General features: G+C 52.8%; 1 protein-coding gene across 1 annotated transcript in view; it reads right to left on the reverse strand.

The window, feature by feature from the left end:
- LGR6 (leucine rich repeat containing G protein-coupled receptor 6) overlaps positions 1-26263 on the reverse strand; it is a 130353-nt gene that overhangs the window by 69603 nt on the left and 34487 nt on the right. Inside the window, exons 2-3 of the mRNA XM_071578499.1 lie at positions 21501-21572; positions 8021-8092 (exon numbers count right to left, since the gene is read on the reverse strand). Of these exons, the coding sequence (XP_071434600.1) occupies positions 8021-8092; positions 21501-21572 (144 nt within the window). The remainder of the gene's footprint in view (positions 1-8020; positions 8093-21500; positions 21573-26263) is intronic.

Here is a 26263-nt window from a genome sequence, read left to right on the forward strand (position 1 = left end):
ACAGTAACTGGAGCTGTTGTGGGGAAAAAACCCCAAACAAACCAGCTCAGGGACTTCAGAGGCATCAGGTCCCTGGAGATGTTGGTCCGAGTGAGCAGGACTCAGGAAGACTCCTTAGAGATGGAAGTGAGTGTAGGGCATGGAGAAGGGCTGTGGACATGGAGGTATCTACATAAGTGATGGGAAAGGAGGACACAGGGGTGGCAGTGCCCCTACCCCAGGGCTGGCTCTCTGGGTGGCTCCAGTGGCTGAGGCAGGGTGAGAACCAGATCCCAGGGGGTGTTTCAGACCTGGTCAGCCACTGACCCCTCTCACTGACCTGCTGAAGCACCATAAATCTGAGTTTATTGGTGTTACCACCTCTGCATCTTTGTTCAGGCTCAGTTTTTGACTCTGGACCAGCTTCTGTCCTAAACCTACTTGTTCCCTCCAGAACTGGGGCATCATTAGCACATACTCCTCTGGAAAGAGAGACAGCCCAGCGTGGTGTCTGGGCTGGGGAAAGTGCCTGAACAAAGAATGTTTTACATATCTGAGGTTTCTCCTTCCCAAACCTTCAAAGAGTGGTTGGAGATGACACGAAAAAGGAAATGGTGCTTGGAGTCCTGTTGTGATTTACTGCCAGTGTCAAAGGGGCAGGGCATGGCCCTCATGGGGAGGAGCAGCCCAAAGAGCACAGATGGAACCAAAAACCTCACCATTGCTGTGACTGCCTGTTTTACTGCCAAGGATTCAGAGTCTGAGAGGAAAGGAAAACTGGAAAGACACAACTGTGGAGACAACCTTTAAACAAGGAAACTTGTAGGCCACACAACTCCTCAACCTGTGGAAGAAAATGGGGACTTACTAAATTATTTGTGTGCCCACAGAAGGAAGAGCAGGGAAATGAGGAGGTGCCAGCAGGGGCTGGTGAAAAATGAGCTGTGCCAAAGCAAACTATTTCATTTTTTTTCTCCTACACAGGGTAAAAGGCCATGGGAATGGAAAGGAAAGAACAGACACCACCAACCGTGGGTTTGGCTTTCCTTTAGTAAGATGTTAAATTCAATGCAGGAGAGAAGACACTTTAGGCAGGAAAGGGCAGCAGAGAGGGGCCATACTCAATAAATGGTTCCCTCTGAACTGAAGAACATGTTTAAGGGTCTTCAGCATCTCACTTGGAGGGGATTTCAGCATTACTGCCAAGGACCCAGGTGATGGCTGGGAGGGGGAGGCTGGTCCATCTGCTGGCAACGTGGGGCTGCACAAGGCAACTGTGAGGAGGGGTGCAGAGAGAGGTTAGTGAGGGAGAGCTGCTGGAAAACACAGAATTCTGCAGGGACACTGAGAGAAAGGCTCTATGGATGATCAGGGATAAAAGGCTGCACATACAGAGCTGGGCACTGGCATGGTGGGGATCCCAGGAGACCCAGGGCAGGACAGAACTGCCCTTGGGAGTGTGCAGAGACCCTGTGGGGGTGGCTAAGGGGGGTGTGAGGACCAGGATACCAGTTGAGATGCTTCTGCTTGTCTTGGTCCTGGGCAGGCTTTGGCCAGGCCACACTGTCCTCCCTGGGACCTGCCCTGCAGAACAGGGGACAGCAGGAGCTGCCTGACAACAACAAGGATAAGGAAATGCCAAATCCTCACCTGTGGGGAACCCAGAATGGAAATTATAGAGGTGATAGAAAAGTGTGATTGGGATACCTGAGTCTAGAAGAGACAAGGCTCAGGAAACAGTGTGGGAATATCTGGCCCAGAAATGTGCAGGGTGCTCACACACCAGCTCCTCTGCCTGACCACTGGGGCAGGGCAGGGCTGGGGGTGGTTCCAGTGGCTCCCCCTGCCCATGCCCTCCTCCTGCATCCCCTGTGCACAGCTGGTCCCTGGGCAGCACAAAGGGCTCCAGGTGTCCTGGTGCACAGGGGCAGTCTCAGATCTCTGCCCCATCAGCTCCCAGTTTTCCTCTGTTGCAGCCCATTCACCACCCTGCCATTCCCAAAATAATTCCCCTATTGCCCTTCCTGGGTGATCTTCTCATCTCCTGCTCTCTGTGGTCATGGGCCCAGTGCAGGGACCACTGAGCACCTGGAGCTGCTTCACTGTGCTCCCAAAGCCCATTCCTGGAGGGTTCACACTGCACCCAAAGCCCATTCCTGCAGGACTTACACTGCAAGGCTGGTGGGACCCCTCTGAGATGAGTGTCACCCACACAGGATGTGTGGTTGCTGTGGATGTGTCCTGGCAAGTCCAGAATTACCATCCCTGGTTCACCTTCTATGCTGTGAAAGGGGCATGAAAGCCCCAGTGATGGATCTCAGCCCACTGCAGTGGGAACCTCAACACACAAGGGCCAGAAGAGCTTCTGGGGCTCCTGGTCCTGTGCTCAGGTTTGTTTCTGCAGCAAAGTGTGCTGGGGAGATGAGACACTGAGTCCTGCAGCCCAGTGGGAAGTAGAATTATTATTCATGTCTCTTAACAATCAAGATGCAGAGCTGAACACAGAGGGGTACAGAGTGGGGCTTCAGAAAGCCCTGCTGGGGCTTTGGTGGGACTCACACTGGAGCTCAGTGGCTCCATGAAATCCAAGCTCAGCATTCAGGGTTGATCACTGGGAGGATCTGGAGTCAGTGTGACAGCAAAGCCCATTGTCACACTCCTGCTGCATCTGCTGCCTCTGCCATTTGTTACAAGTTCTTCCTCCAACCAATAAAACAGACTGAGACACTTTCCAGACCACCATCAGCATGGACTTGTTCCAAAATGAAGCCATTCTGGCACAGGCAAACAATATTTAAGGAAGAGGCTTCAGAGACCTCTGAAACCACTGGAGTGCTGGACAGTGCTGTTTTTCACAGCAGCAGAGCAGCCAGAGAAGTTTTCAGATGCTGGGGCTGGGACAAGAACCAATGTTTCTTCATATGGCACATAATTAATCCAATAACTCATCATCAGAGCATGACACAGAGAAGCCAAAACCCAGTTCCAAACAGGGTTAGATAATTTTCTAGGGACAGGGCCACCCTGGTGTTAGACAAGAAGTTCTTCATTCAGCCTCAAGCTCAGGAAAGCTCCATCTTTGCTGACTGGGAGCTCAGGTTTGAGCAGGAAAAAACAAGCTGCCCCTACCCCTGGATGTCCCAGGATGGCTTTTCTTACAGTCTGGTGTTAAGGAAGGTCCTGTCAGGTCTTGATCACTGCAGTCAATCCTTGCATATCACATTAAACCATTTTTGTATATTTTTTTTTCATAAAAGACATTTGCAACAACAACATAGAGCATGATTTTGGCAAGAGCTTGAATAATTACACCAAGATCCTGGCCAGTCTTGGCAAGCTCCTTCCATCCTACCTGTGGATGGAGATGAGCCATGGGAAGTGCAAGGGTAGTGTGTGGTTGGGAGAAAGTTCAGGCAGTGCTGGGTCTACAGGTTTGTGCAGGGCAGGGCTGGGCAGTGCCCACACCAGGGGCTGTGCAGGCAAGTGTGGTCAGTGCTCTCACCAGGGGCTGTGCAGGCAGGTGTGGGCAGTGCTGGGCAGCACTCACACCACGGGCTCTGCAGGGCAGTGCTGGGCAGTGCCCACACCAGGGGCTGTGCAGGGCAGTGCTGGACAGTGCTGGGCAGTGCCCACACCAGGGGCTGTGCAGGGCAGTGCTGGGCATTGTTCACACCAGAGGCTGTGCAGGGCAGTGCTGGACAGTGCTGGGCAGTGCCCACACCAGGGGCTGTGCAGGGCAGTGCTGGGCATTGTTCACACCAGAGGCTGTGCAGGGCAGTGCTGGACAGTGATGGGCAGTGCCCACACCAGGGGCTGTGCAGGCAGGTGTGGGCAGTGCTGGGCAGTGCTCACACCAGGGGCTCTGCAGGCAGGTGTGGGCAGTGCTCACACCAGGGGCTGTGCAGGGCAGTGCTGGGCAGTGCCCACACCAGGAGCTGTGCAGGGCAGTGCTGGGCAGTGTTCACACCAGGGGCTGTGCAGGGCAGTGCTGGGCAGTCCTTACACCAGGAGCTGTGCAGGGCAGTGCTGGGCAGTGCTCACACCAGGGGCTGTGCAGGGCAGTGCTGGGCAGTCCTTACACCAGGAGCTGTGCAGGCAGGTGTGGGCAGTGCTGGGCAGTGCTCACACCAGGGGCTCTGCAGGCAGGTGTGGGCAGTGCTCACACCAGGGGCTGTGCAGGGCAGTGCTGGGCAGTTCTTACACCAGGAGCTGTGCAGGGCAGTGCTGGGCAGTGCCCACACCAGGGGCTCTGCAGGGCAGTGATGGGCAGTTTTACACCAGGGGCTGTGCAGGCAGGTGTGGGCAGGCAGGTGTGGGCAGCGTGGGGTCTGCACACTCACTCAGGCTGGTTGAGGCTTGCTGAGGGTGGCAGGATGGGCCACCCCAGCTGAGTGCTGTGGGTACAGGGTCTGCAGCCAGGAGGATGCCCCCAGGCATTTTGCCCTCCACATTTTGGGGTGAGGTTGTGGTTGGAATCTTTCCCTGTGGGGTTTGGTGTGGGATCCCTCCTCAGCTCAGGAGTGCTGCTGTTGCTGCAGCGTGTTCAGCCAGGAAGGTCAGAGGGTTGGCAATCCTGGGTGTGCGTTTGGTGAGGGAGATGGTCTGATGGTGGGATGGCATGTGAAGCCATGGCAGCACAAGCTCAGCCACGTGGCCAGCTGGGATGGATCTTTCCTGTGTGATGGAGCCCCATCCTGGCCACTCAGAGGTGAGAAGCATCCAAACAGCTCATGAGGAGGTTTGGAAGGATGGAGAAGTTTCCTGTTTTCCAGATACTCTGACTGAGCAGAGTATTCTGCCACCCTGGAAAGCTCCAAGGCTGGGACAGCATGAACTAAGGTTGAATTTTGAAAGGGAAGGAGCTTGCAGAAGGGACACAACAGCCTGTGGAGCTGGTTCTTATGATCCTGTCACTGAAGCATGGACCCAGGAGCATCAACCTCCATGAGGAAGGTGTGGGTGGGCCACCACCCAGGAGAGGTGCACTCACCTCTCTTTGCAAAGGGATTTACCTGCCACTGGAGAAGACCTCAGAGCACCAGCTGCTGCTGCTGAGGGGAGATGAGGAGGCCCCATCTGGCCTTGCCTTTGGCTGGGGGCTGGCTCAAGGGTCCATGCATGAAGATCTCAGTAGGTTCCCCCAAGTCAAGATGTTTTGCTGTGGTGGAGCAGACTGGCTCTTCTCTTGCCCTCTCCAAGCCTCCACACACCTGCTCTCCTGGGTGAACCCCTGCGAGGTTTCTGCACAGGCCTATCTTCATGGCCACTTTCCAGGTGGTTTTTGTGCACTGAAGCAGCCAGGGAAGGCAGAGCCAAGAATCTGGTCCTGCTTCCAGTACCTCTGGGATTCACTCCGAGGGCAGGGAGAGGACCATCTGCACAGGCAGGTTTGGGGAGGAATTCCCAGGGTGTTTCCCATCCTTTTTAAAACATAAACAAATTCTCTGGAAAGACCAGGAAAGTGCTGGGCCCCTTGACAGCCCAAGAGGCATGTGAGAGTTTACTTGTGGACCTGCAGATGACTACAATTAGCTCTGAGGCTTCAGCACACTAAAATTAAATTGGGGAAATTGTTTCCATCCCCAGCTATCAGCCTGTATCTCAGGGGACAGCCCTGTCACCAGAGGGAAGATTTCTGATCCTGAATCCCCACACAGGCTTCAGTTGGGCATGTTTGGGGCAGTCATTCCCAACCACTGCCATGCCTGTCAGCTGTCAAACCTCAGCCAACTGGACAGAGTGTCCACATCCACAGACACAACATGTCCTGAGCATCCCTGGTGTCATCTGCTCCAAAGCCTGGTATTCCTGTCTTTACATATGGAGAATATGCATTTATTTCCTTATTGCAGAAGCTGCTACTTGTTCTTGATGGTTTGTGCCCATCCTCACTTATGTCTCCTCCAGGTTAATTAACATCAGTTGACTCATTCCTTTAGTTCATCACCGGACCTCTGATCCTTCTCACTCGGCTGCAGGACCCAGAGTCTCATCTCCCCAGCACACTTTGCTGCAGAAACAAACCTGTGCACAGGACCAGGAGTCCCAGAAGCTCTTCTGGCCCTTGTGTGTTGAGGTTCCCACTGCAGTGGGCTGAGATCCATCACTGGGGCTTTCATGCCCCTTTCACAGCATGGAAGGTGAACCAGGGATGGTAATTCTGGACTTGCCAGGGCACATCCACAACAGCCACACATCCTGTGTGGGTGACACTCATCTCAGAGGGGTCCCACCGATCTCATGGGCTCTTCAGCTTCCCCTCTCCAGACACCTCCTTCACCTGGATGGGCCAGCCCCTGTGGGCATCCATCCTTCCTTCCTGGTCTTGTAGCTGGGCTGGTGCTCTCCATAACCCCATGGGAAAGGTTGGGGGGTCAGAATAAATTTCATAGGATCATTAAGGTTGGAAAATCCCTGTAAGATCATGGAGTCCAAACATTAACCCAACACTGCCAGGTCCACCATTAAACCATGGCCCTAAGCAGGTCTGCAGCCAGAGGGACATGCCAGCCCATGTGCCACCATGTGTCACAGAGCACAGGCTGGCCCAGAGCACTGCAGACTGTCCTGCAGCTCTCACAAGAAACCTGGAACAATCTTCTCAGTTCAACCACTTCCCAGATGGAAGTGCCCTGATCCTTCAAGCCTCTCCTGGCACTGGGGTCGCTGGTGGACGTGTCCCTGTGGTGGAGCAGGCTGGGTGGCAGTGAGCCTGTCTGGGAAGGGCACACTCCTCTCCCACTGCACCCCTGGGGAGCTGTGCCAGCTCTGGAAGGGAGGCATCACTCCCTCTGCTGCCTCAGTAGCTCCCTGGGCCTGACACAAATAGACATTGATCAAAAGCGCCTTGAAAAGCTCCGGCGTCCCCAGAGTAGAAGGTTCCTCTTGTTGGAATTGGGTGGGAGAGCTGCGGTTTCTCCTCAGTTCCTTTGATTTGTTGCCTAATGCAGGGGATGGATAAATCTCTAAGCCCTGAGATTTAGGGCAGGATTCATACTTTACATCTTCAGAAGACGTAGTAAACAGCCTCATACTCTCTAATCCTGGGAGCAGGTTCGTACCTGCTCGCTCTGTATAAACTGGACCAGCTACAACAATTTCACATTGTGGCTGAGTTCAAAACATCCCCTTGGGGAGAAAATGTTTATTGCAGATTTTTAAGATGGTTCCTGAAAGGGAGCAAGGGACTCCCACCTCAACAGACCCTGTGGGACTGTCACATGGGTACAAAGAGCAGTGTGACTCCACAAGCAGTGAGACATCCTGGTCTGTAGGAAGGTACATCTGTAGGTGCCACAGCAGAGCCAGTGCAGTTTCCAAAGCTTCCAGAGGAGCTTTGTCAGTGAGACCTTCCCCACTGGACAGCAGAGGTGGGTGGTCTGCCCACAATGACCTTTATTAAGCAGGGCTAGCAGGTCCATGCATGGCCTGATGGCTGCAATGCCCCTGGATCCAGCTGTCCCCATCACCCCTGTGGGCAGGCTGGGCTCCAGCTGGGGTCACACTGTCCAAGGATCCCACCCTTCCAGGGACAGGTCACTCCAGAGCTTTGCAAAGGCCTCCTGGGCTGTGCAGAGCTTTGTGGCAAGGGCAGGCTGAGCTGGGCAGAGCACAGGCACTTTCCCCAGGTCCTGTGGGACTGAAGGTATCTGGACCTTTGGGATGCTTCAACCCAGCCCTAACACAGCAGCAGAGCAGATGGGGGCCAGTTTGGGGGCTGGACACCACATCTGGGGACACCACATGTGGGGGACACCACAATAGGGCATTTGGTGTGTTTTAAGCAAAATGTGAACCTCTGCAGGTTCTCCTGAGGCACATCACACAGAGGGGGGCAGGAAGCAGGGGGGTGGGTGGTCCATGGGGTGACACAGCTCCCCAGTCACCAAGGGCATGTTGGTCAGCATGGGTTAACACCTGACACCACATCTTGGAGCTTTGCATCCCCTCAGGGTGGCTGCCAGTCCCCACCCATGGCCAGTGCCAGGAGTCTGGGGGTCATGGACAGGGGAGGCTCTGCAGAGGGGACTGAGCTACTTACAGAATCTTCAGGTTGTAAAGACCAAAGAAAGCTTCCCCTGGGATCCTGGAGATCTGGTTTCCAGAGAGGCGTCTGCAGTGAAAAGAGGAGCCAGTGATTTGTCAACATCCTTGCAAATGCCAACCCCTTGTCTGCAGAGCTTTAACAGCTTGTCCATCCTGCCACTGTCCCCTTGAGAGGAGGCTGCAGCACCTGCAAGCTGATCCTGAGCCTGAACAACCTCTGTGTACCATCCCTTCCTACTGCCCATGGAACAGGCAAAGAAACCCCTCGCCCCTGCTGGATCTGAATGCAGCATTTTCAGCCCCCAGAGACAACTCAGGGCCAAAGCCATTCCCTGGGGGCACACAGAGGTCCCAACTCCACAGAAATCACAGCCCAGGCACTGACCAGCCTACAGAGCCTGCTTGACACTCTGGCAGGGAGAGTGGAGCAGGGGAGAGCTATTCCTGTTCACACAGAGTGAAGACGGAGAGAGCTATTTCTGCTCACCCAGAGAACTGTCCCCAAATCCTGCCTTCTGAGCTGTCCCTTTTGCCTGCATGTGGCCTGTTTCTGCAGCCTGCAGGTTCTCCTTTGTCCTGTGCATCAAAGCTTGATGCCCCTTGGTTTGCTTCTGCTCCCTCATTCCCAGCCCTGCTCTGTCCTGTGTGATCACAGCCCCTTCAGCACCCTGGGGTTGGGAATCACTGCTGGGAAGGGACACAGGGAAGGGGCTGGAGATGGGAGTACCATTGGGAGCCAGAGCAAAACCAGCTTGTCTGAGTGTGCTTTCCAAAAGCAGGACAGAAAAGGCAAAAGTGGTTCTTGGATGAGTTATGGGTGGAGAAAAGTGTAGGAGGGAAGGTGGGGATGGGGACAACACAGACTGGGAAGGGGTGGGAGAGGAAGACAAAAGGAAAAGCAGCATCACAAAGGAAAATGGAACTATCTGGGAGAGGGGGACAACATTCAGAACAAAATGCAGGGGACTACACTCAGAACTTACTGAAAGAATTTATTCAGGGAAGCCCATGGGATTTGCCACAGTACAGGATCACCCAACCAGAGCATTCAAATCTTAGCAAGGCCCACAGCAGATCAGGGAATTAAAAAGTGTTTGGACTTTTCACTGACATTAGAAACTGCATCACTGTTATCACTGGGACCATGGGGAGGACTCGTGGTGGAGCCAAGAGTGGAGATTCTGGAGTTTAGGCTTGACCTAGAGGAGAATCTTCTCCTACTTCTCCTGTTTCACCCACGAGGACAAACATGGACCAAGAAATCATAAATTCCCAGAAATCATGGATTGGCCAGAAATCATAAAGACAGGCCCAACAACCTGATTAAGGCCCTAAATTACTACTACATTTCAGTAAGCAACTTGTTGTCTACTTAACTTGGAGTGGAATATTGTATCTCCAAAACAGAGATAGTGAACATCATTTGTGACCAGGCTCGTCCTCTCTCTCACAGAAAATCCAAACCAGGCCCAAGAGGTTGGGCACAGACCCTGGTGAGGGCACAGACCCTGGTGAAGGTATTCACTGAACTTTGACAAAGCTCATTTCTTTTCAGGCATTTTGCCTGGGAAGGAGCCAGTTGTGGAAGATGAGCAGTGCAATCCCAGCTGGAAGCAACCAGGACTCTGCAAAGGTCAGGGAGAGAACTGGAGCTGTTTTGGGCAGCCACCCTCAGCAGTGGCAGAGCAGGCAGTGCCCTCTCTCTCTGTGGGTGCCCAAGTGCTCTCCCTTTCTCCTCTCCCCTCGGGAATCTGGAGAAAATTGCTCCCATAATTAGGCCTCCGACACCATAAACAGCACAGGGTCGTGTCTTTAATGTGTGTGAGCAGGTTGGGACCTGCCTCTTGCAGCACAGGAGCTCCCTGACAGGCTGGGCTATTTGTCACTTGGGGGCTGTGATTTGGGGTAATTGCTCCTTTTGATTGCTGATTTCCACATGGCAGGGAGTGTTGTCTGGGAGACTGGAGGGGAGATGCTCCTGCACTGCATCCTCAGCCTCCTCCCTGCCTCTGTCCCACCTGGCTCAGCCAGGGGCTCTCTATCCTCACCTGGCTGCTCCAGCCTCCGCTGCCAGAGGTCCTCAAATAGACCTCTCAGCTGTTTCCTGCCAGCTCCACACCTTTCTCTTCACTTTGCTGGGTTCCCAAAAGGATCCGGGACCTCCAGGATGAGCAGGAGAGGAGCATGGAGCTTGGATGGAGCCCAGGCTGGGGCTGGTGGCCCCAGAATAGGTCAGCAAGGAGGTTCAGACTCTGGTGAGACACATGCAGAGCCAGCCTGGGACATCTTGGCACCGTGGGCAGCACAGAACATAAGGAGTAAAATAACCCTGTGGGAGATGCCCTGGTTAAACTGGGCACCATCTGGGGTAAGTTTAGAGGCCCAAAATATCTCTCAGCCCCAGAGAGGGCTAAGATGGATATCCAAAGATGGATATTCTGGGAGCTGGAGTGGACAGAGGGCTCCAGCACAGGGCAGCAAGTGGGGCTGCAATGCCAGGCAGGAACAGTGGTGGTGCCTCCCTGTTGCTGTTGTTGCTGCCCTTGGCCATGCCATGCTGAGACTGTGCCCTGTCCCTGGCTCACCCTTGACCTCTGGCTCTCTCTATGTGCCTTTTCCTCTTTCCTGCTGCTGGGGCAGCCCAGCTGCTCCCCCCAAGGTTAGAGGTCCATGCCAAGCCAAGGAGCAGCACAAGGGAGGCACCAACCACAACCACTTCTCTCACTTCACCTCCTGAGGCAACTGAGAGTGTCACTGAGGTCTGAGGTGAGCTCTGCTCACCCCTACACGTGCAGGGACTGGGAGGTGGGACATGGCTGTGTCTGTGCACACAGACTGAGGTTCTGCTTTCCTAGAGGGGTGCATGGCCAGGACATGCACACAGGGGCTGGAGCTGTGGGGTTTGGAGCTTTGCTGGACCTCCCAGGACAGATGCTGCATTAAAGCTGGGAGTGGTATCAGCTGTTCCAGGCAAGGCAGCACAGCTGTCCCATCCTCTGAGAGCAGCTCAGGGATGGGTGGGCCTTCAAGGGTGTCCTGTCCACCAGGAATCACAAAATGATTTTGGTTAGAAGGAACATTAAAGACCATCTAGTCCAACCCCTTGCCATGGGCAGGGACACCTCCCACCAGCCCAGGTTGCTCCAAGCCCTGTCCAACCTGGCCTTGGACACTTCCAGGGCTGGAGCAGCCACAGCTTCTCTGGGCAACCTGTGTTATGCCCTCACCACTCTCTGAGTATGGAATTTTTTCCTAATGTCTAACCTACCCCTGCCCTCTGTCAGCTGGAAGCCATTTGTCCTTGTCCTGTCACTCCATGTCCTTGCCCAAAGTCTGCAGCTCTCTTGGAGCCCTTTAAGGCACTGGAAAGGGCTTTGAGGTTTTCCCAGAGGCTTCTCTTCTCCAGGCTGAACAAGCCCAGTTCCCTCAGACAGAACAGAGTTGCTCTGGCTCTCAGAGCATCTTCCTGCCCATCCTTTGCTTCCATGCCATTCCTGTGCCACTTCATGTAAGAGTCTGCAGACACAAAAGTTTTCCTTTGTGAGACCCTTTCTCTGTCCATGGTCACTTGGCAGCTTTCCCAGTGCTTGGTTCCTTCTGTCCTTCTCACTCACCCTCTCCAGAAATGCCCCTGGCCTGGCAGGCAGGCACCCATTGAATGTATCTCCACAATTCACATCCCACAGGAAATGCAGTGAAACGGTTCTTTCTTTTCTATTTTAAATGGAACAATAACATTTGCTGCCAGTGTGACATTCACCAAGACAGCTCCTAATTTGCTCCTTCTGTGGGGAAGATTGAAGCAAATAGTCCCACCAAGAAGGACTAAGGGGTGGCACTGCCTTTGCCCTAAGCCCAGGGGGAAGAGGAGCTGCTCCTGCAGGGGTGAAAATCTGCTCCACAGCACATGAGTTCAGCTCCAGGCCTGCTCAGGGCTCTTTTTAGGACTTGATTCAGTGGTATGCCCTGCTGTCCTGAGGTTTACACTGTGACAGAGGGTTGGGAGAAAGAAAAGGCTCTGGATTTAAAGTGGCTGATGGAAGAGGGAGAGAAGGGGCAGGTGGAAGGGGGCAGTGGGAGCTGGATGTGGCTGGTTTGCTTCGGAAAGCTCGTGGTGGATTTTGGATTCTGCTCCCCCCTCTCTTCCACCACTCCCGTGATTTCTGGGAACATTCCTCCAGGCTTTGATCTGCATTCCCAATACACTCCAAGTTGGAACAAACTCATGGTTTACCACCTCATGGTTGCTACTGTTCAGTTACCACAGGCTCCCACCCCCTCCTGTATCTTGGGCTTCTTGGTCATGCTACAACTTCCATGGCACGCCCGAGGGCTGTGTGCTGGGCATGATTGCTCATGCCATGTGCTCAGGCAACAGGGTGATGCTCTTATCACTCCCATTAGGAGGCAGGAACGTTGCCCATTGGCAGGACAGGACAAACATGTGTGTCCATATCCCAGTGGAATTTTCCCCTTGCCAGATCTTCAGTGAGCCCGTCGGCCGCCCCCTTTGATCTGCTGCTGCAGTTTGTTTCTCAAGCACTGACACTGTCAAGGCAGTGTGCCCAGACACTCCTGCCTCAGCAGTGCCATCATGCCAAGTGTGTGCCTTCCCCTGGGCACTCAGGGGACCCCAGGCCTCGGGTCATGCCTGGGTTTGTTCTGTTGGTGCAAAAAAGGAGCAAAGTCAATTAATCCTGCAAGTGAAAACGGCACATTGGAGAAAAGAACCAGGCTTGGACTCTTCCTTCCCACAGAGGAATCTGCAGCTGGTCGTGGTCTGGTACCACCTGGGGGTGCCTCTAACGTGGTCTTTGCTGCCTCACTCCATCCCTGAGGAGGAGACTGTGCCTGTTTCTGCCTCTGTTCACTGCACCCCCCACCCCCATGCCTGTTCCAACTCGATAGATTGATGGCATTTGTTCTTTTGTTTATGGTCCTCAAGCCAGTTTTCAACCCACATGAATGTTCATATGCAAGCCAGATTGAACTCATTTGCCAAGTAAGATTTAATAAGACACAACTCCTTAATGAACAGCCTGACACAGGACACTGAACACCTTCATTCCATCTCTTTCTATTATAAACTGTAAAGGTTTTCAGTTTATTCCCTCCCAACCTTCAGAGCAGGTTTGACTTTTGACTCTACTCTGGGTGCTCCACTTGGATTAGTCCAATGGGAAGCAGTTTTCAGGAAAATTGGGGCCAACTATCCCAACTGCTGCTGGACACTCTCCCAAGCCTAAATGGAGTAGGAATGGAACTGAAATATCTAAATTTTCAAAACATTTTGAATTTGATTAGATTTTGTCAATGTTCATGATAGACACCCCCTTAGAAGCCCTTCTCTCCTGTCCCCACATCGTTCCAGATGGCACAGGGATGACCTTTGGGAGGCTCCATCAGATGAATTATCCTTTAACTCTCTCTGTGCTTTTGCTCACCCAGCAAACTGATGATCAGCAGACCAGCACCAGACTCTGCCAAGGACTGCGGCTGACCAGGAGCACAGAAAGTCCTGGATCAATCACTTTTTGCTAACAAGTTGCACCCTGGTGCCTTCTCAGACACAGGAGCTGTGCAGCATCCTGGGGGAACCACAGCACCCAGAAATTCAGAGCTGCAGCTTCTTACTCATGGCCACCTGGAGATGGAGGGCTGTGCCAGGCAAGGTGGATACAAAAGGAGCAGGGATTCTGCAAAGCAAGGTCATGGCCCTCCCTACAAGTGTTCATGTCTTCACAAGAGACCTCTGCAGCCTGTTGTGTCATGGAAACCTGCCAAAGCTGCTGTCCTAGGAGTACCCTCCCCAGACATGTTGCTGCACTGCTCCAGGAATGGCTTCTCACCACGGTGCCAACACAGGTGAGCCTTGCCCAAAAAAATGCCAGCACCTCCTTCCACAGCTGAGCTGTCACTCCCAAAGGAGTCGTGTCCCACAGCCAGAATTCCTGCAGTGCTGCCTCCTACAAGGATGGGAGTGCCTTGGGGTGAGACCCTGTGCAGGGCAATGCCCCCAAGATGGATATTCTGGGAGCTGGAGTGGGCAGAGTGCCCCAGCACAGGGCAGCGAGTGGGGCTGCAGTGCCAGGCAGGAACAGTGGTGGTGCTGCCCAACCCACCGTGGCTCCACCAGTCCCTGCACCCTCCTGGGAAGAGGAATGAGAAGGAGGGTCCCTCACAGGTGGAAGGAAGGAGAAAAGGGCTGGTGCATTACAAGGGAAGGCTGGGGGAGCTGGGGGTGTTCAGCCTGGAGAAGAGGAGCCTCAGGGGAGACCTCATCACTCTCCACAACTACCTGAAAGGATGTTGTAGCCAGGTGGGGGTTGGTCTCTTCTCTCGGGCAACCAACAGTAGAACAAGAGGGCACAGCTCAAGCTCTGCCAGGGGAAGTTTAGGTTGGATATCAGAAAAAAATTCTTTGCAGAGAGAGTGCTCAGGCATTGGAATGGGCTGCCCAGAGAGGGGGTGGATTCCCCATCCCTGGAGGTTTTTAAGGTGAGACTGGATGTGGCACTGAGTGCCATGATCTGGTGATCACATTGGGGTTGGATGAAGGGTTGGACTTGATGATCTCGGAGGTCTCTTCCAACCCAACTGATTCTATGACTATTCTCTGATTAACATTCCCAGCACAAGTGCCTGCATTTTAGTTCATTTTACTCTTCTGCTGTTCTATGCTGTTTCCTTGGCCCCTTGAGCTGCAAGAGCTGCCTGGGAAGGTGAAGAGCCCACGAGGGGAGGCCGTGGAGTGGCTCCTGAGCGTGTGGTCCTGAGCCTGCTGCGCTGCCCCGACCCAGAGCAGGGCACTCCCCGCGCTGTGAGTCCCTCTGCCCCCTGGGGCCCACAACAGGCAGGTGAAAGAGCCAGTGGCTGGGACAGGGTCTGATCTTGCCGCTGTGCCCCGAGGCAGGAGGTGAATGGCAATGAACACCTGCCTTTGGCTGCAGTTTCTCCTCTTGGCACCGAGCGCCGTGCTTGGATTCAAAGCGCCGTAACAAAGCCCTCGCCGGCAAACACATTTCAACATGTTATTATTCCCAGGCTGGCTTTCAAGATCCTCTTTCTATTCCTTCTGTACTGATTGCTCTTGTTTCTCTTGGCTCCCAACTCTAGCTTTTCAGGCTTCATTAACTGGAATTTATTAGCAACTTTAAACATTCTCCCTGCTGCCAAAAAGAGGGAAAGAAAAGAAGAAGGGGGAAAAAAAGAAAAGAAAGAAACAAAGAGGAGACATACTAAACCCTGGGCTGCTCCCTGCCTGTGGGAGGCCCAGCTCTGAACACCTCTCTCTCTCTCTGCAGGTTTGCTTTGGAGGGAGAGCCTGGTGAGTGCCTGGGCTGGGCTGTGCCTGTTCACAGGCAGCCTCTCCTGCCTCCAGAGCTGGGTCTGGCAGTGCAGAGAGAGCAGAGATGATGGACAGACACCGAGGACCCCTCTGGCACTGCCTGTTCAGTGAGACTGGAGGATCTGGTCTCTGGGCACCCTCTGAGCAGGAGTGCTAAACTGTGTCTGCAACACCTTCCTGAGCAGCTGGTGGGGAAAATGGGTGACTAAGAGGTCCTGGCACTGCTGAGAGGGCCACTCTCACTGGGGCATGGATGAGGCCCTGGCAGGGAAAATCACCTTTCCCAGACCACACAGTGAGTGAGCAGTTTGAGCTGGAGCAGTCCTGGTGCCCTGATGTGTGCCCTAAGCTTGGGCACCCACTCCCATCCCTTTGGGGACACACTGAGGGGCTGGAGCGGGGCCAGAGAAGAGCAACAAGGCTGGAGAAGGGACCGGAGCACAAGTGCTGTGGGGGGAGGCTGAGGGAGCTGGGGGTGTTCAGCCTGGAGAAGAGGAGGCTCAGAGGTGACCTCAGCACTGTCTAGAACTCCCTGAAGGGAAGTTCTGGCCAGGTGGGGCTTGGTCTCTTCTCCCAGGCACTCAGCAATAGGACAAGGGGGCACGATGGGCTCAAGCTCTGCCAGGGGAAATTGAAGTTGGAGATCAGGTAGAAATTCCTTCCAGAGAGAGTGCTCAGGCATTGGAATGGGCTGCCCAGAGAGGGGGTGGATTCCCCATCCCTGGAGGTTTTTCAACTGAGCTTGGCCGTGGCACTGAGTGCCATGATCTGGTAAAGGGACTGGAGTTGGCCCAAGGGTTGGACTTGATGATCTGGGAGGTCTTTTCCAACCCAATCCATTCTATGATTTTCTATGATCTTTTCCCATCGCTTGGGGACATGTTTGGGGGCCAGAGGGTACATGGGCCACTGCAGGAATGTCCTGTGGGACACAGCCTGCCTGGGTGCCATGGTGTGTTTTGGGTGTTCGCTTTGCTGTCCTCAGGACCCTCCTGTGCCACCCTGTTCTTGGTTTTCCTTGTTTGCCCCCACCTGGTGTGGGAGTGTGCAGAGACCTGAATGTACTCACGGCTCAGGTGGATCACAGCTTTGAAACATGGCACACATGTCCTCAGTGTCCATGGGACACGTGTTCTTCATCCACCCACGTTTGGAGTTGTCTTCCCCCTTCCCATCATTCCTGTTCCTCGTTGAACCCCAACTCCACACACAAGCTCAGCCTCAAGTCCTGATCTGTGACTTTTGGGAGCTTCACTTTGGTGAGGACCCTGAGAAGGTGCTAAAACAGAGGCCTGGAGAGAGGAGCTAATCATGGAGGGTCTGAAACACCAGCTCTCCTCCAAGAGACTCTGGGCTGCTGGGTCTGGATGTAATGAGGGAGAAGATAGAACCAGAGAATCAGAGAAGTTTAAGGGGTTGGAACAGACCTGAATAGTCATGTAGTCCCATTCCCCCCACCACAGGACACCTTCCACAGTTGCTGGGTGAGAGCAGGAGGGCAGAACCACGAGGAGGAGGCAGAGGAACCTCAGTGTTGAAGAAGATAAAGGTTATAGATCAGAGACCAGGAGTGTCAGGAGTTCCTGGGATGTTTCTGAGCATTAGACCAAGCTTAAAGTATCCCTAAAATATAAGAGTTCCTGTGAGACCTTAAAAAGGGAGATTTGAAACTCTGGGTTGAATTTGGCAGATATTTTTTTGCTGAGAACCCTCCCATTTTTTTTTTCCAGAAGGTTCAGGCACCTTTTTTTAAGGCATCTTTTCAACACAGCAAATATAATTTGAAATACCATTTTCTTTTCACGTTTGACCAAAAGCAAAAGTGCAAATGTTAAGAAGTAACCTGAAGATGAAAGAACTTCTCCTCTCTAAGATTAAAAGAAATTTTTGGGGTTGGTCAAAGCCCCAGAACATCAGTTTTGGTTCACCTCAAACTGAATTTTGCAAATCTTTTGCTTCAGTTGCTCCATCCTGCTACTCACTCAGTTTATCAGGGGTATAACAGAGAAGATAAGAGTGTAGAAGGCAGAATGAGGCCACAACAGTCACCCAAAATCCCTGGGGATGAGGAACCTGAAGGGTTTCCATCTGAAGGGCTTCCATCTAACTGAAGACAGGCCCTTGCAGCAAAGATGGGCTGCAGGAGAGTCCCCTCCACTGTCAGCACTTCCCTGCCTAGAGAAGGGCAGGCAGGAGGGCAGGCAGGTCTCCTTCCTCCCCAGGAAACCCCAGACACCAACCCTGGGACACCTGGATTTGGGGTACCTGGATTTGGGGAACCTGGATTTGGGGTACCTGGATTTGGGACACCTGAATTTGGGGTACCTGGATTTGGGACACCTGGATTTGGGACATGTGGATTTGGGACACCTGGATTTGGGACACCTGGATTTGGGGTGCCTGGATTTGGAACACCTGGATTTGGGGTACCTGGATTTGGGACTCCTGGATTTGGGACACCTGGATTTGGGACATGTGGATTTGGGACTCCTGGATTTGGGACACCTGGATTTGGGGTATGTGGATTTGGGACACCTGGATTTGGGACACCTGGATGGTCCCTCCCTCCTCAGCAGGGGTTTGTGCCCTTCCCTCACTTGGCACGTGCCAGCATGGGCAGCTCTGCCAAGGGGGTGCAGACAGAGGGCTTGGTCTCACGTGTGTCACCCTGGCAGACCCGAGGGAATGTGTCCTGGGTGGTTGAAACCAGCAGAGACCTGAGCTGTGAAACCTGAGCAAACTTCCCTTCAGGATGTCTAAACAGGCAGGATTTGTTTGCTGGATTCCTGCGTGTCCTGGCACAGAGGGAGATCCCAGCCTGAATGGCAAGGTCCTGATGTAATGCTTGGGGATCAAAATTTAGGAAAGATATAAATGAAAGGAGCAGGGGAAATGCCAGGCAAGCTGCACTACTGGTTGATGACAGCCCTATGAATACTGTACAGGCTGTCCCTGTCTAGCTGTTGTTGTTGAAAAAAATCACTTTTAGTTACTCATAGGCTATAAAATCTTCCTTCTCTTGATTTCATATCAATCACTCGAGTCCCATAAATAGGATTATTGACTCACTGCCATCAAATTCAAGCAGCCACTTTGCTATCCACAGATATATGATGCTGCACTTTTCATCTCTTCCCTTAACTGTGATGGCTTTTTTTTCCTAGTCCAAATTCCTTTCCTTCCTGTGGCATTTTGAACCTCGAGTAAAATGTTATCTAACAACTTCCAACTCTTTTTCAGATTTTCCTGTTTGAATGTTTTCCCCTCTGCCTGTTTCATTCAGGGTTATTTTTGGCTGGGGGAAGCTGGTTCTTTTGGAGCCCATGAATATTTATTCCCTGCTGGTTGAGGCTGCTCTGTTTGCACATGATGTCATCAGGACACGGTTTCTTGCAGCAAGACAACTGCTAATTGTGCACACTCTCTGTGTGTGGAAAGCTTCACCACCCCCAGTAAAGATGCTGGGTGTCCACACTGGGACATGGGTGTTGACAAAAGGCTGGGAGATGGATGCAAATGGGTGAAAATCCATCTTCTTTGGGCAGCTCTGGCTCCAAAGCTAAAAGATGATCCAAAGTGCTTCCTGCCCGGGCTGTAAATGCCACCTGGAAGGGGGTTTGGGTAGTTGGGGGTCCTTGAAGCTTTAGTGAATTTAAACTACAGGCAGGTGAGGATGAGTTACAAGACAATTTGAAGTAAAAAAACCCTGTAATATAAAATCATAGAATCGTGGAATTATTTGGGTTTGAAATAGCATTAAAGCTCATGTTGTTCCACCCCCTGCCATGGAAAGGGACACCTCTCATAGCCCAGGTTGCCTCAAGCCCTGTCCAACCTGGCCTTGAACATTCCCAGGGATGGGGCAGCCACAGCTTCTCTGGGCACCTGTGCCAGGGCCTGCCCACCTTCAGAGGGAAGAATTTCTTCCCAATAACTAATATAAACCTACTTTCTGTCAGTGTAAATCTATTCCCCCTTGTCCTGTCACTCCAGGCTCTTGTAAATAGTCCCTCTCCATCTTCCTGGTTGGCTCCCTTCAGGTACCAGGAGGACACAATTAGGTCACTCCAAAGCCTTGTCTTCTCCAGGCTGAACTATTATTATATTTGATTTGATAATTATGAGGTTTGACCAGGTATGGAAATTATGTCTCTGTAAGTCAACACCCAATTTTCAGAGAAATAAGCTTGTCTTTGCATATGTGTGCCCACAGAAGCACAGAGGCTGCATCTGCCAACTCACTTCCATGGGCACAGGCAGGAGGTGCTGCTCAGGACAGGGGGGACTGAGCAGGGCACAGCATCACACAGGGCAGAGCTCAGCTCAGGGAGGTGCCAGGTGGGTCAGCACCACCCCCTGGGGACATCCCTGTGCTGGACACCCCCAACTCAGGGTCACTCCACTGCAGAACACCTGGGAGAGGAAAGTGCCTCTTTCAGGGCAATGCAAACACGTATTCAAGTCTTTAATTTTGGCCTAGAACTGAAGGAGGGCAGGGTTAGATGGGATATTGGGAAAAAATCCTTCCCTGAGAGGGTGAGCAGGCCCTGGCACAGGTTGTCCAGAGAAGCTGTGGCTGCCCCATCTCTGGAAGTGCCCAAGGCCAGGCTGGACAGGGCTTGGAGCAACCTGGGCTGGTGGGAGGTGTCCCTGCCCATGGCAGAGATTTGGAATGGGATGAGCTTTAAGGTCCTTCCAACCCAAACCAGTCTGTGATTCTGACATTTTGGAAAATCACAGAATCATAGAATGGATTGGGTTGGAAAAGACCTCCAAGATCATCAAGTCCAACCCTTGGGCCAACTCCAGTCCCTTTACCAGATCATGGCACTCAGTGCCACGGCCAAGCTCAGTTGAAAAACCTTCAGGGATGGGGAATCCACCCCCTCTCTGGGCAGCCCATTCCAATCCCTGAGCACTCTCTCTGCAAAGAATTTCCTTCTGCTCTCCAACTTCAATTTCCCCTGGCAGAGCTTGAGCCCATCGTGCCCCCTTGTCCTATTGCTGAGTGCCTGGGAGAAGAGACCAACCCCCACCTGGCCAGAACTTCCCTTCATGTCAATGTTGCACCTGGTGGTGGTGGCAAGGTCTGGTTTGGTAAAGTGCAAGTGCCTCATTTAGACAGATTAAGCTGCAGTGACTGTTCTACACACAAGAAGTTTGCAACACACATCAAATGCACCATCAGTATTAGTTTATCATGCAATGCTATAATGGTGTTTTGAACAAACTGTGCTTTCCAACAGAAGCTGCTGTGTTGAAAGTAGCAGCAGCATGAGAATAACACCTGGAGGTGTTTCTCATGGTCAAGTGGAGTGAGACCATACAGGTGCAATTTACTCATGCACAAATGGCCAACCTCAATATTCTGCCCCCCGGGCTCCCATTTCTTTGGGGCTTGCAAAGGATTCCAGTGGTTTCTTGTGCTGGTGGTTCATTTTCACACTTTCAGAAGTGGGGCCACTCCTTCAGTGACACACAGCCACGTGCTGAGCCCAGGGACTGAGATTGCTGCTGTGTCTGAGTGTGCCTGCTCAGACCACAGAGCACCCTGGGGTGTGGTGGGACACCTCGGCCTCTGGGGGAAACCTTTTGGACTTCCATTGCCCTGGCTCATTTCCATCCAAAGGGCAAAGGTGTCTCTGGGCTGCAGGGTCTGTGAGGGGTTTCCTCTCTGCAGGAGGGTGGATGAAGTTCTCTTCTGGCTCTGCTCAGGGTACAATGTTGATTTTTAATTAGATCCTCTTTTATTTTGGCTTTTGGGACAGCATGGTCTGACTGTGAGGGTGACAACCGCCATGAGTCTCTGGGCTGCAGGGTCTGTGAGGAGTTTCCTCTCTGCAGGAGAGTGGATGAAGCTCTCTGATGGTTCTACTCAGGGTACAATGTTGTTTTTGATTAGATCCTCTTTTATTCTGGCTTTTGGGACATCCATGGTGTCACCCTGAAGGTGACAACCTCCATGAAACCCCGAAGCTAGAGCAGCAAATAGACCCTGTCCCAGCATGCAGTGTCCTTCCATCTCAGTCTGTGTGTGCAGTGCCAGCCCTGGGGGCTGTGCCCAGTGCCACAGGACCCTCTGCAGTGCCCCCTGCCCCCTGCCCCCCCCTGGCTGCCCCATACTCACAGCTCCTCCAGGAAGCGCAGGGGCCGGAGCGCGCGGGGCTGCAGGAGGCTGATGTTGTTCATGCTCAGGTCTCTGCCAGGGAAGAAAGACAGAAGGGTTTGATCACTCACAGGGTGGTTTGCACAGAACAAACCTCAGTGCCAGGCTCTGTGCCCCCTCTCTGCCTCTGCAAACAGCCCAGGGAGTGATCACAGACCAAGAGTAGCCAGAGAGAAGTGGCTCCTTCAGGGTGGTCTGTCTGAGCTTCTCCGAGTTGTGGAGCAAATGAGGACATTTCCAAACAGCACAAGCAGTATCGCTGTCTCACAGTGTTTGGAGGGTGAACAAGAAGCCCCGTGGCACTGGAGAAGGACAGTGTGCCTGTCCTTGTGCCCAAGAGCATCTTTCTGTCACGACTGGTCGTGCCAGCCCCCAGGGGGAGCTTTTCCAGCTGCTTTCGAGGAGAGAGCAGTCCGTGGGAGAAGAGGTGCTTTGCATCGGACTGGGCTGCTCTACACAGGAAAAAAACAGAGAATAACCCCAGGAATGCAGCGTGGAGGTTGTGTCTGAGGGGGAAAAACTGAGGTTAGGGGGGTGGGAGACATCTGGCTGATTGTGCTTGTCCCACTCTTTGCCTTCTCCAGCTGAAGGTTCATCTCCTCTGCTCAGGGTCTGTCAGACCCTCCTGTAGGAGACTCTGCTGTGATCAAAGGGGGGCTGAGCCTTAAGCCCTTTGCACGTTACAGAATCCGTGTGAGCCACCCATGCAGAGCTGTTCTCACCTCAGGATAGGAGAGTGGCAAAGCCTGCAGGGGGTGGTTCAATGCACAGGCTGGTATTTGGGGGAAAAATGGGTGTTTCTGGGCTCTGAGGCTGTTCATGAGGTCTCACAGCTGATAGAAAATCATAGAATGGATTGGGTTGGAAAAGACCTCCCAGATCATCAAGTCCAACCCTTGGTCTAACTCCAGTCCCTTTACCTGATCATGGCACTCAGTGCCACGGCCAAGCTCAGTTAAAAAACCTCCAGGGATGGAGAATCCACCCCCTCTCTGGGCAGCCCATTCCAATGCCTGAGCACTCTCTCTGCAAAGGATTTCTTCCTAATATCCAACCTAAACCTCCCCTGACAGAGCTTGAGCCCATCGTGCCCCCTTGTCCTACTGCTGGTTACCTGGGACAAGAGACCAACCCCTACCTGGCTACAACCTCCTGTCAGGGAGTTGTAGAGAGTGATAAGAATCATAGAATCACAAAATCTATTGGGTTGGAAAACACCTCCAAGACCATCAAGTCCAACCCTTGGTCCAACTCCAGTCCCTTTACCAGATCATGGCACTCAGTGCCACGGCCAAGCTCAGCTGAAAAACCTCCAGGGATGGGGAATCCACCCCCTCTCTGGGCAGCCCATTCCAATGCCTGAGCACTCTCTCTGCAAAGAATTTTCTTCTGCTCTCCAACTTCAATTTCCCCTGCCCTCCTGAGCAGCTGCACAAAAACAAACCACTCTGCTCACCCAAACCCAGACCAAGCTGTGCCCAGGTGAGCCAGGGGGCATTGGCATTTACAACTGGGAGAGAAGATGAGGCTGTATTGAAAGCTGGCAGGGTTAAAGCTGGTGGGAATAGATGGGCCATGTCTCCTACCAAGCCAAGCAATGCTGGGCAGGGTCTCCTGAGGTGCTGGGGAGTCCTTGGTGAGGCAGATGGGGCTATTTTTGGTCATGGTCTGCAGCACAGATTGCTGAGATCCAACAGCAAAGGCAAACAGGGGTAATGGGAGGATGAGGAGGAGCAACAGAAAAATAAAGGCAAGATACTTTTATTCTTCTTGCTGTAAATCTCACAGAGCTGTGAGCCCAAGGAAAGATGGTCCCTCTCTTCCCAAGCCACTGGGAATCTGTCTGGGCATTGGACAAAGACATAGAGGAAGGTTTGTGCCAAGGACAAGGACTGAAGCATGAAGGGGAAAAGTCCCTCAGGACAATCCAGCCACGCAAGAGGGACCTGTCCAAGATGGCTCTGCCTGCTCAGAATACCTGAGAGCCTGCAGGTCACACATCAAATGCTCTGGAGCATCTCAAGCTCCAGCAATTTTTTACCCTCTGGAGCATCTCAAGCTTCAGAGAGGAGAAAATTGCTTTGCTGGAAAATGCATTTATAGAAAAATGTACTGAAATGCCTTTGTAGTCTTCAGTGAAAAAATCCCTGAATTCTGCCAGTAAAGAGCAGAACACCTGGGAGGTTACAGGCTTTTGCATTTTTCACCATTTTCCACAAAAAAAAAAAAAGCCCTCAAACCAAACCTGAGCATGTTTTCAGAATGAATTCAAAAATACAGTTATTGCCTGCACTGCTTTGTGTGCAATTCTATATTTGGGTGCTCCTGGGATGCAGGAGTTAAAATATTTTGTGATGCTTCTATTTTTATTTTTAAAGCCCTAAGGGCAGTTGCTACTTAGCACCCATTAAAACATCTTTTTTTCCTACATCAAAGTGCCACTTGTTTGGGTTGTAACGAGTCAGTCTGTTTTGACACGTCGTGGAACAATGTGAAAATAAGGAAAAATGTTGTAAAATGAAAGACTGGGAAAAAAACCAGAGATGTGAAACACCAAAAATGTCCCTGAAACTGCAGGGCACACTCCTTAAGTTGCCTTCTGCTGGCAGTGGATGGAACAATCCTGGCTCTCTGCAGGGGACACTTTGCAAACCTCATGGACCTGCCTGTTGTGTGTCCAACCCTGCCCCAGGTGTGATGGGACACTCCTGGGTGGGTGATGGGGCACCCCTGGGTGGGGGGTAGAGCACCCCTGAGTGGGTGATGGAACACCCCTGGGTGGGTGGTGGGGCACCCCTTGGGTGGGTGATGGAGCACGCTTGGGTGGGTGATGGGGCATCCCTGGGTGGGTGGTGGAGGACCCCTGGATGGGGGGTAGGGCACCCCTGGGTGGGGGATGGGCCACTCCTGGGTGGGTGGTGGGGCATCCTTGGGTGGGTGATGGGGCACCCCTGGGTGGGTGATGGGGCACCCCTGGTGGGTGGTGGGGCACCCTTGGGTGGGTGATGGAGCACCCCTGGGTGGGTGATGGGGCATCCCTGGGTGGGTGATGGGGCACCCTTGGGTGGGTGGTGGAGGACTCCTGGGTGGGGGGTAGGGCACCCCTGGGTGGGTGGTGGGGCACCCCTGGGTGGGTGATGGGACACCCTTGGGTGGGTGATGGAGCACCCCTGGGTGGGTGATGGGGCACCCCTGGGTGGGTGATGGAGCACCCTTGGGTGGGTGATGGAGCACCCCTGGGTGAGTGATGGGACACCCTTGGGTGGGTGGTGGAGCACCCCTGGGTGGGTGGTGGGGCACCCCTGGGTGGGGTGCAGGGATGTGCAGACACTCAGCATCAGTCCCAGCTTGAGCATAATGGGAGGTCAGATATGATTTAGAATCACAGAATCACAGACTGGTTTGAGCTGGAAGGCAACTTAAAGCTCATCTTGTTCCACCATGGCAGGGACAGTTTCCACCAGCCCAGGTGTCTCCAAGCCCCATCCAGCCTGGCTTTAAACACTTTCTTCCTCCTTCATCCATGCCTAAGAGGAGAAAACCCTATTGGTTTCTGAAGAAACCTTCCACAAGGCAGAGAAGAAATCCCATTATCCCCCATTGTCCTCACAGCCCCTCAGCTCATGGCTGGTCTCCAAAAGCCCCACTGCCCTCCCTCTCACCCTCCTGCACCCCTGGGGCTTCTGGCCATGGGTAGGTCTGAGAGAAGGGGCTCTTTCCCACCATCTCTTTGGACAGTGAAGAAAACCCAGCATGAATTTCTAAGGTTATTGCATAGGAAATGTTTTGAGCAATTTTGTTTAGAACTTACTGATGTTTTGGCTGTTTGAACACTCTGGTGCTTTGCAGTCCTGCAGGACTTGAGTACAACACTCAGAACCCTGCAAAGGGCACCCTGAAATTGCAAACTGGCAGTGGTTTGCTGACTAATGAACAGCAAGGCCAACGTGGTGCCAATGGCTCAGCTTTGCCATCAACTCCTCAGCAAGACTTCCCCCAGGGACCCCACACCAGAGCAGGGGACATCCCACCTGACCTGACCTGGCTATGGTGTGAGGAGATGTGCAAGGACAGCTGGTCTGACAGAAGAACAAGTTCCTCCAAGGTCTGGAAATGAACTTCCTCAGTAGAGCCCTGGACCTGGTGATTTTTCTAGCCACAAAAGTACAGGCTGTTTCTCCACAGGCTGTCCATGCTTGTGTGAGAGCCCAGGCACAGGATTCTTGCCTGAAGTGTTGTGGGAGTAAATATTTGACTTATTACTCATTGAAAGATGTTGTTGCCTTGTTGTTGTGTTTTTCCAAGCTCGTGCTTTTCCTCTTAGTAAGGTTTCTTGTGTTATGTACATCCCCAGTGCTTGAAGAGTGGAAGTGTTTCCTGTCAGAGCCATCAGAGGAGCTGTTTATCTCCTCAAGCCTTTGGGGGTGGTTACTTCAGTCAACCACATTAAGTTAATTCAAAAGGAACCCACAGTATTTGAACCTTGTTGGGTTATTTTTTCTTTCTCCAGCAGCAACCTCTGATTGAAGGAATAGGCATTCCTGGATTAAATGGGTTGGAGACTCCTCTGACCTTTCTGAGCTCTGTCATTGACTTTGACTTTCCAAACTCTGTTGAGTGTCTGTCACTCAGTGAAGTCAAACAAGTGCTGGGTCACTCATATCTGTGCAGGGCTGGTGTCATTTGCACTGGAGAACCCACTGCAAACATAAGGACTGTGCCAG

The sequence above is a fragment of the Pithys albifrons genome, chromosome 28, assembly GCF_047495875.1.
Source record: "Pithys albifrons albifrons isolate INPA30051 chromosome 28, PitAlb_v1, whole genome shotgun sequence".
NCBI classification, from domain to species: Eukaryota; Metazoa; Chordata; class Aves; order Passeriformes; family Thamnophilidae; genus Pithys; species Pithys albifrons.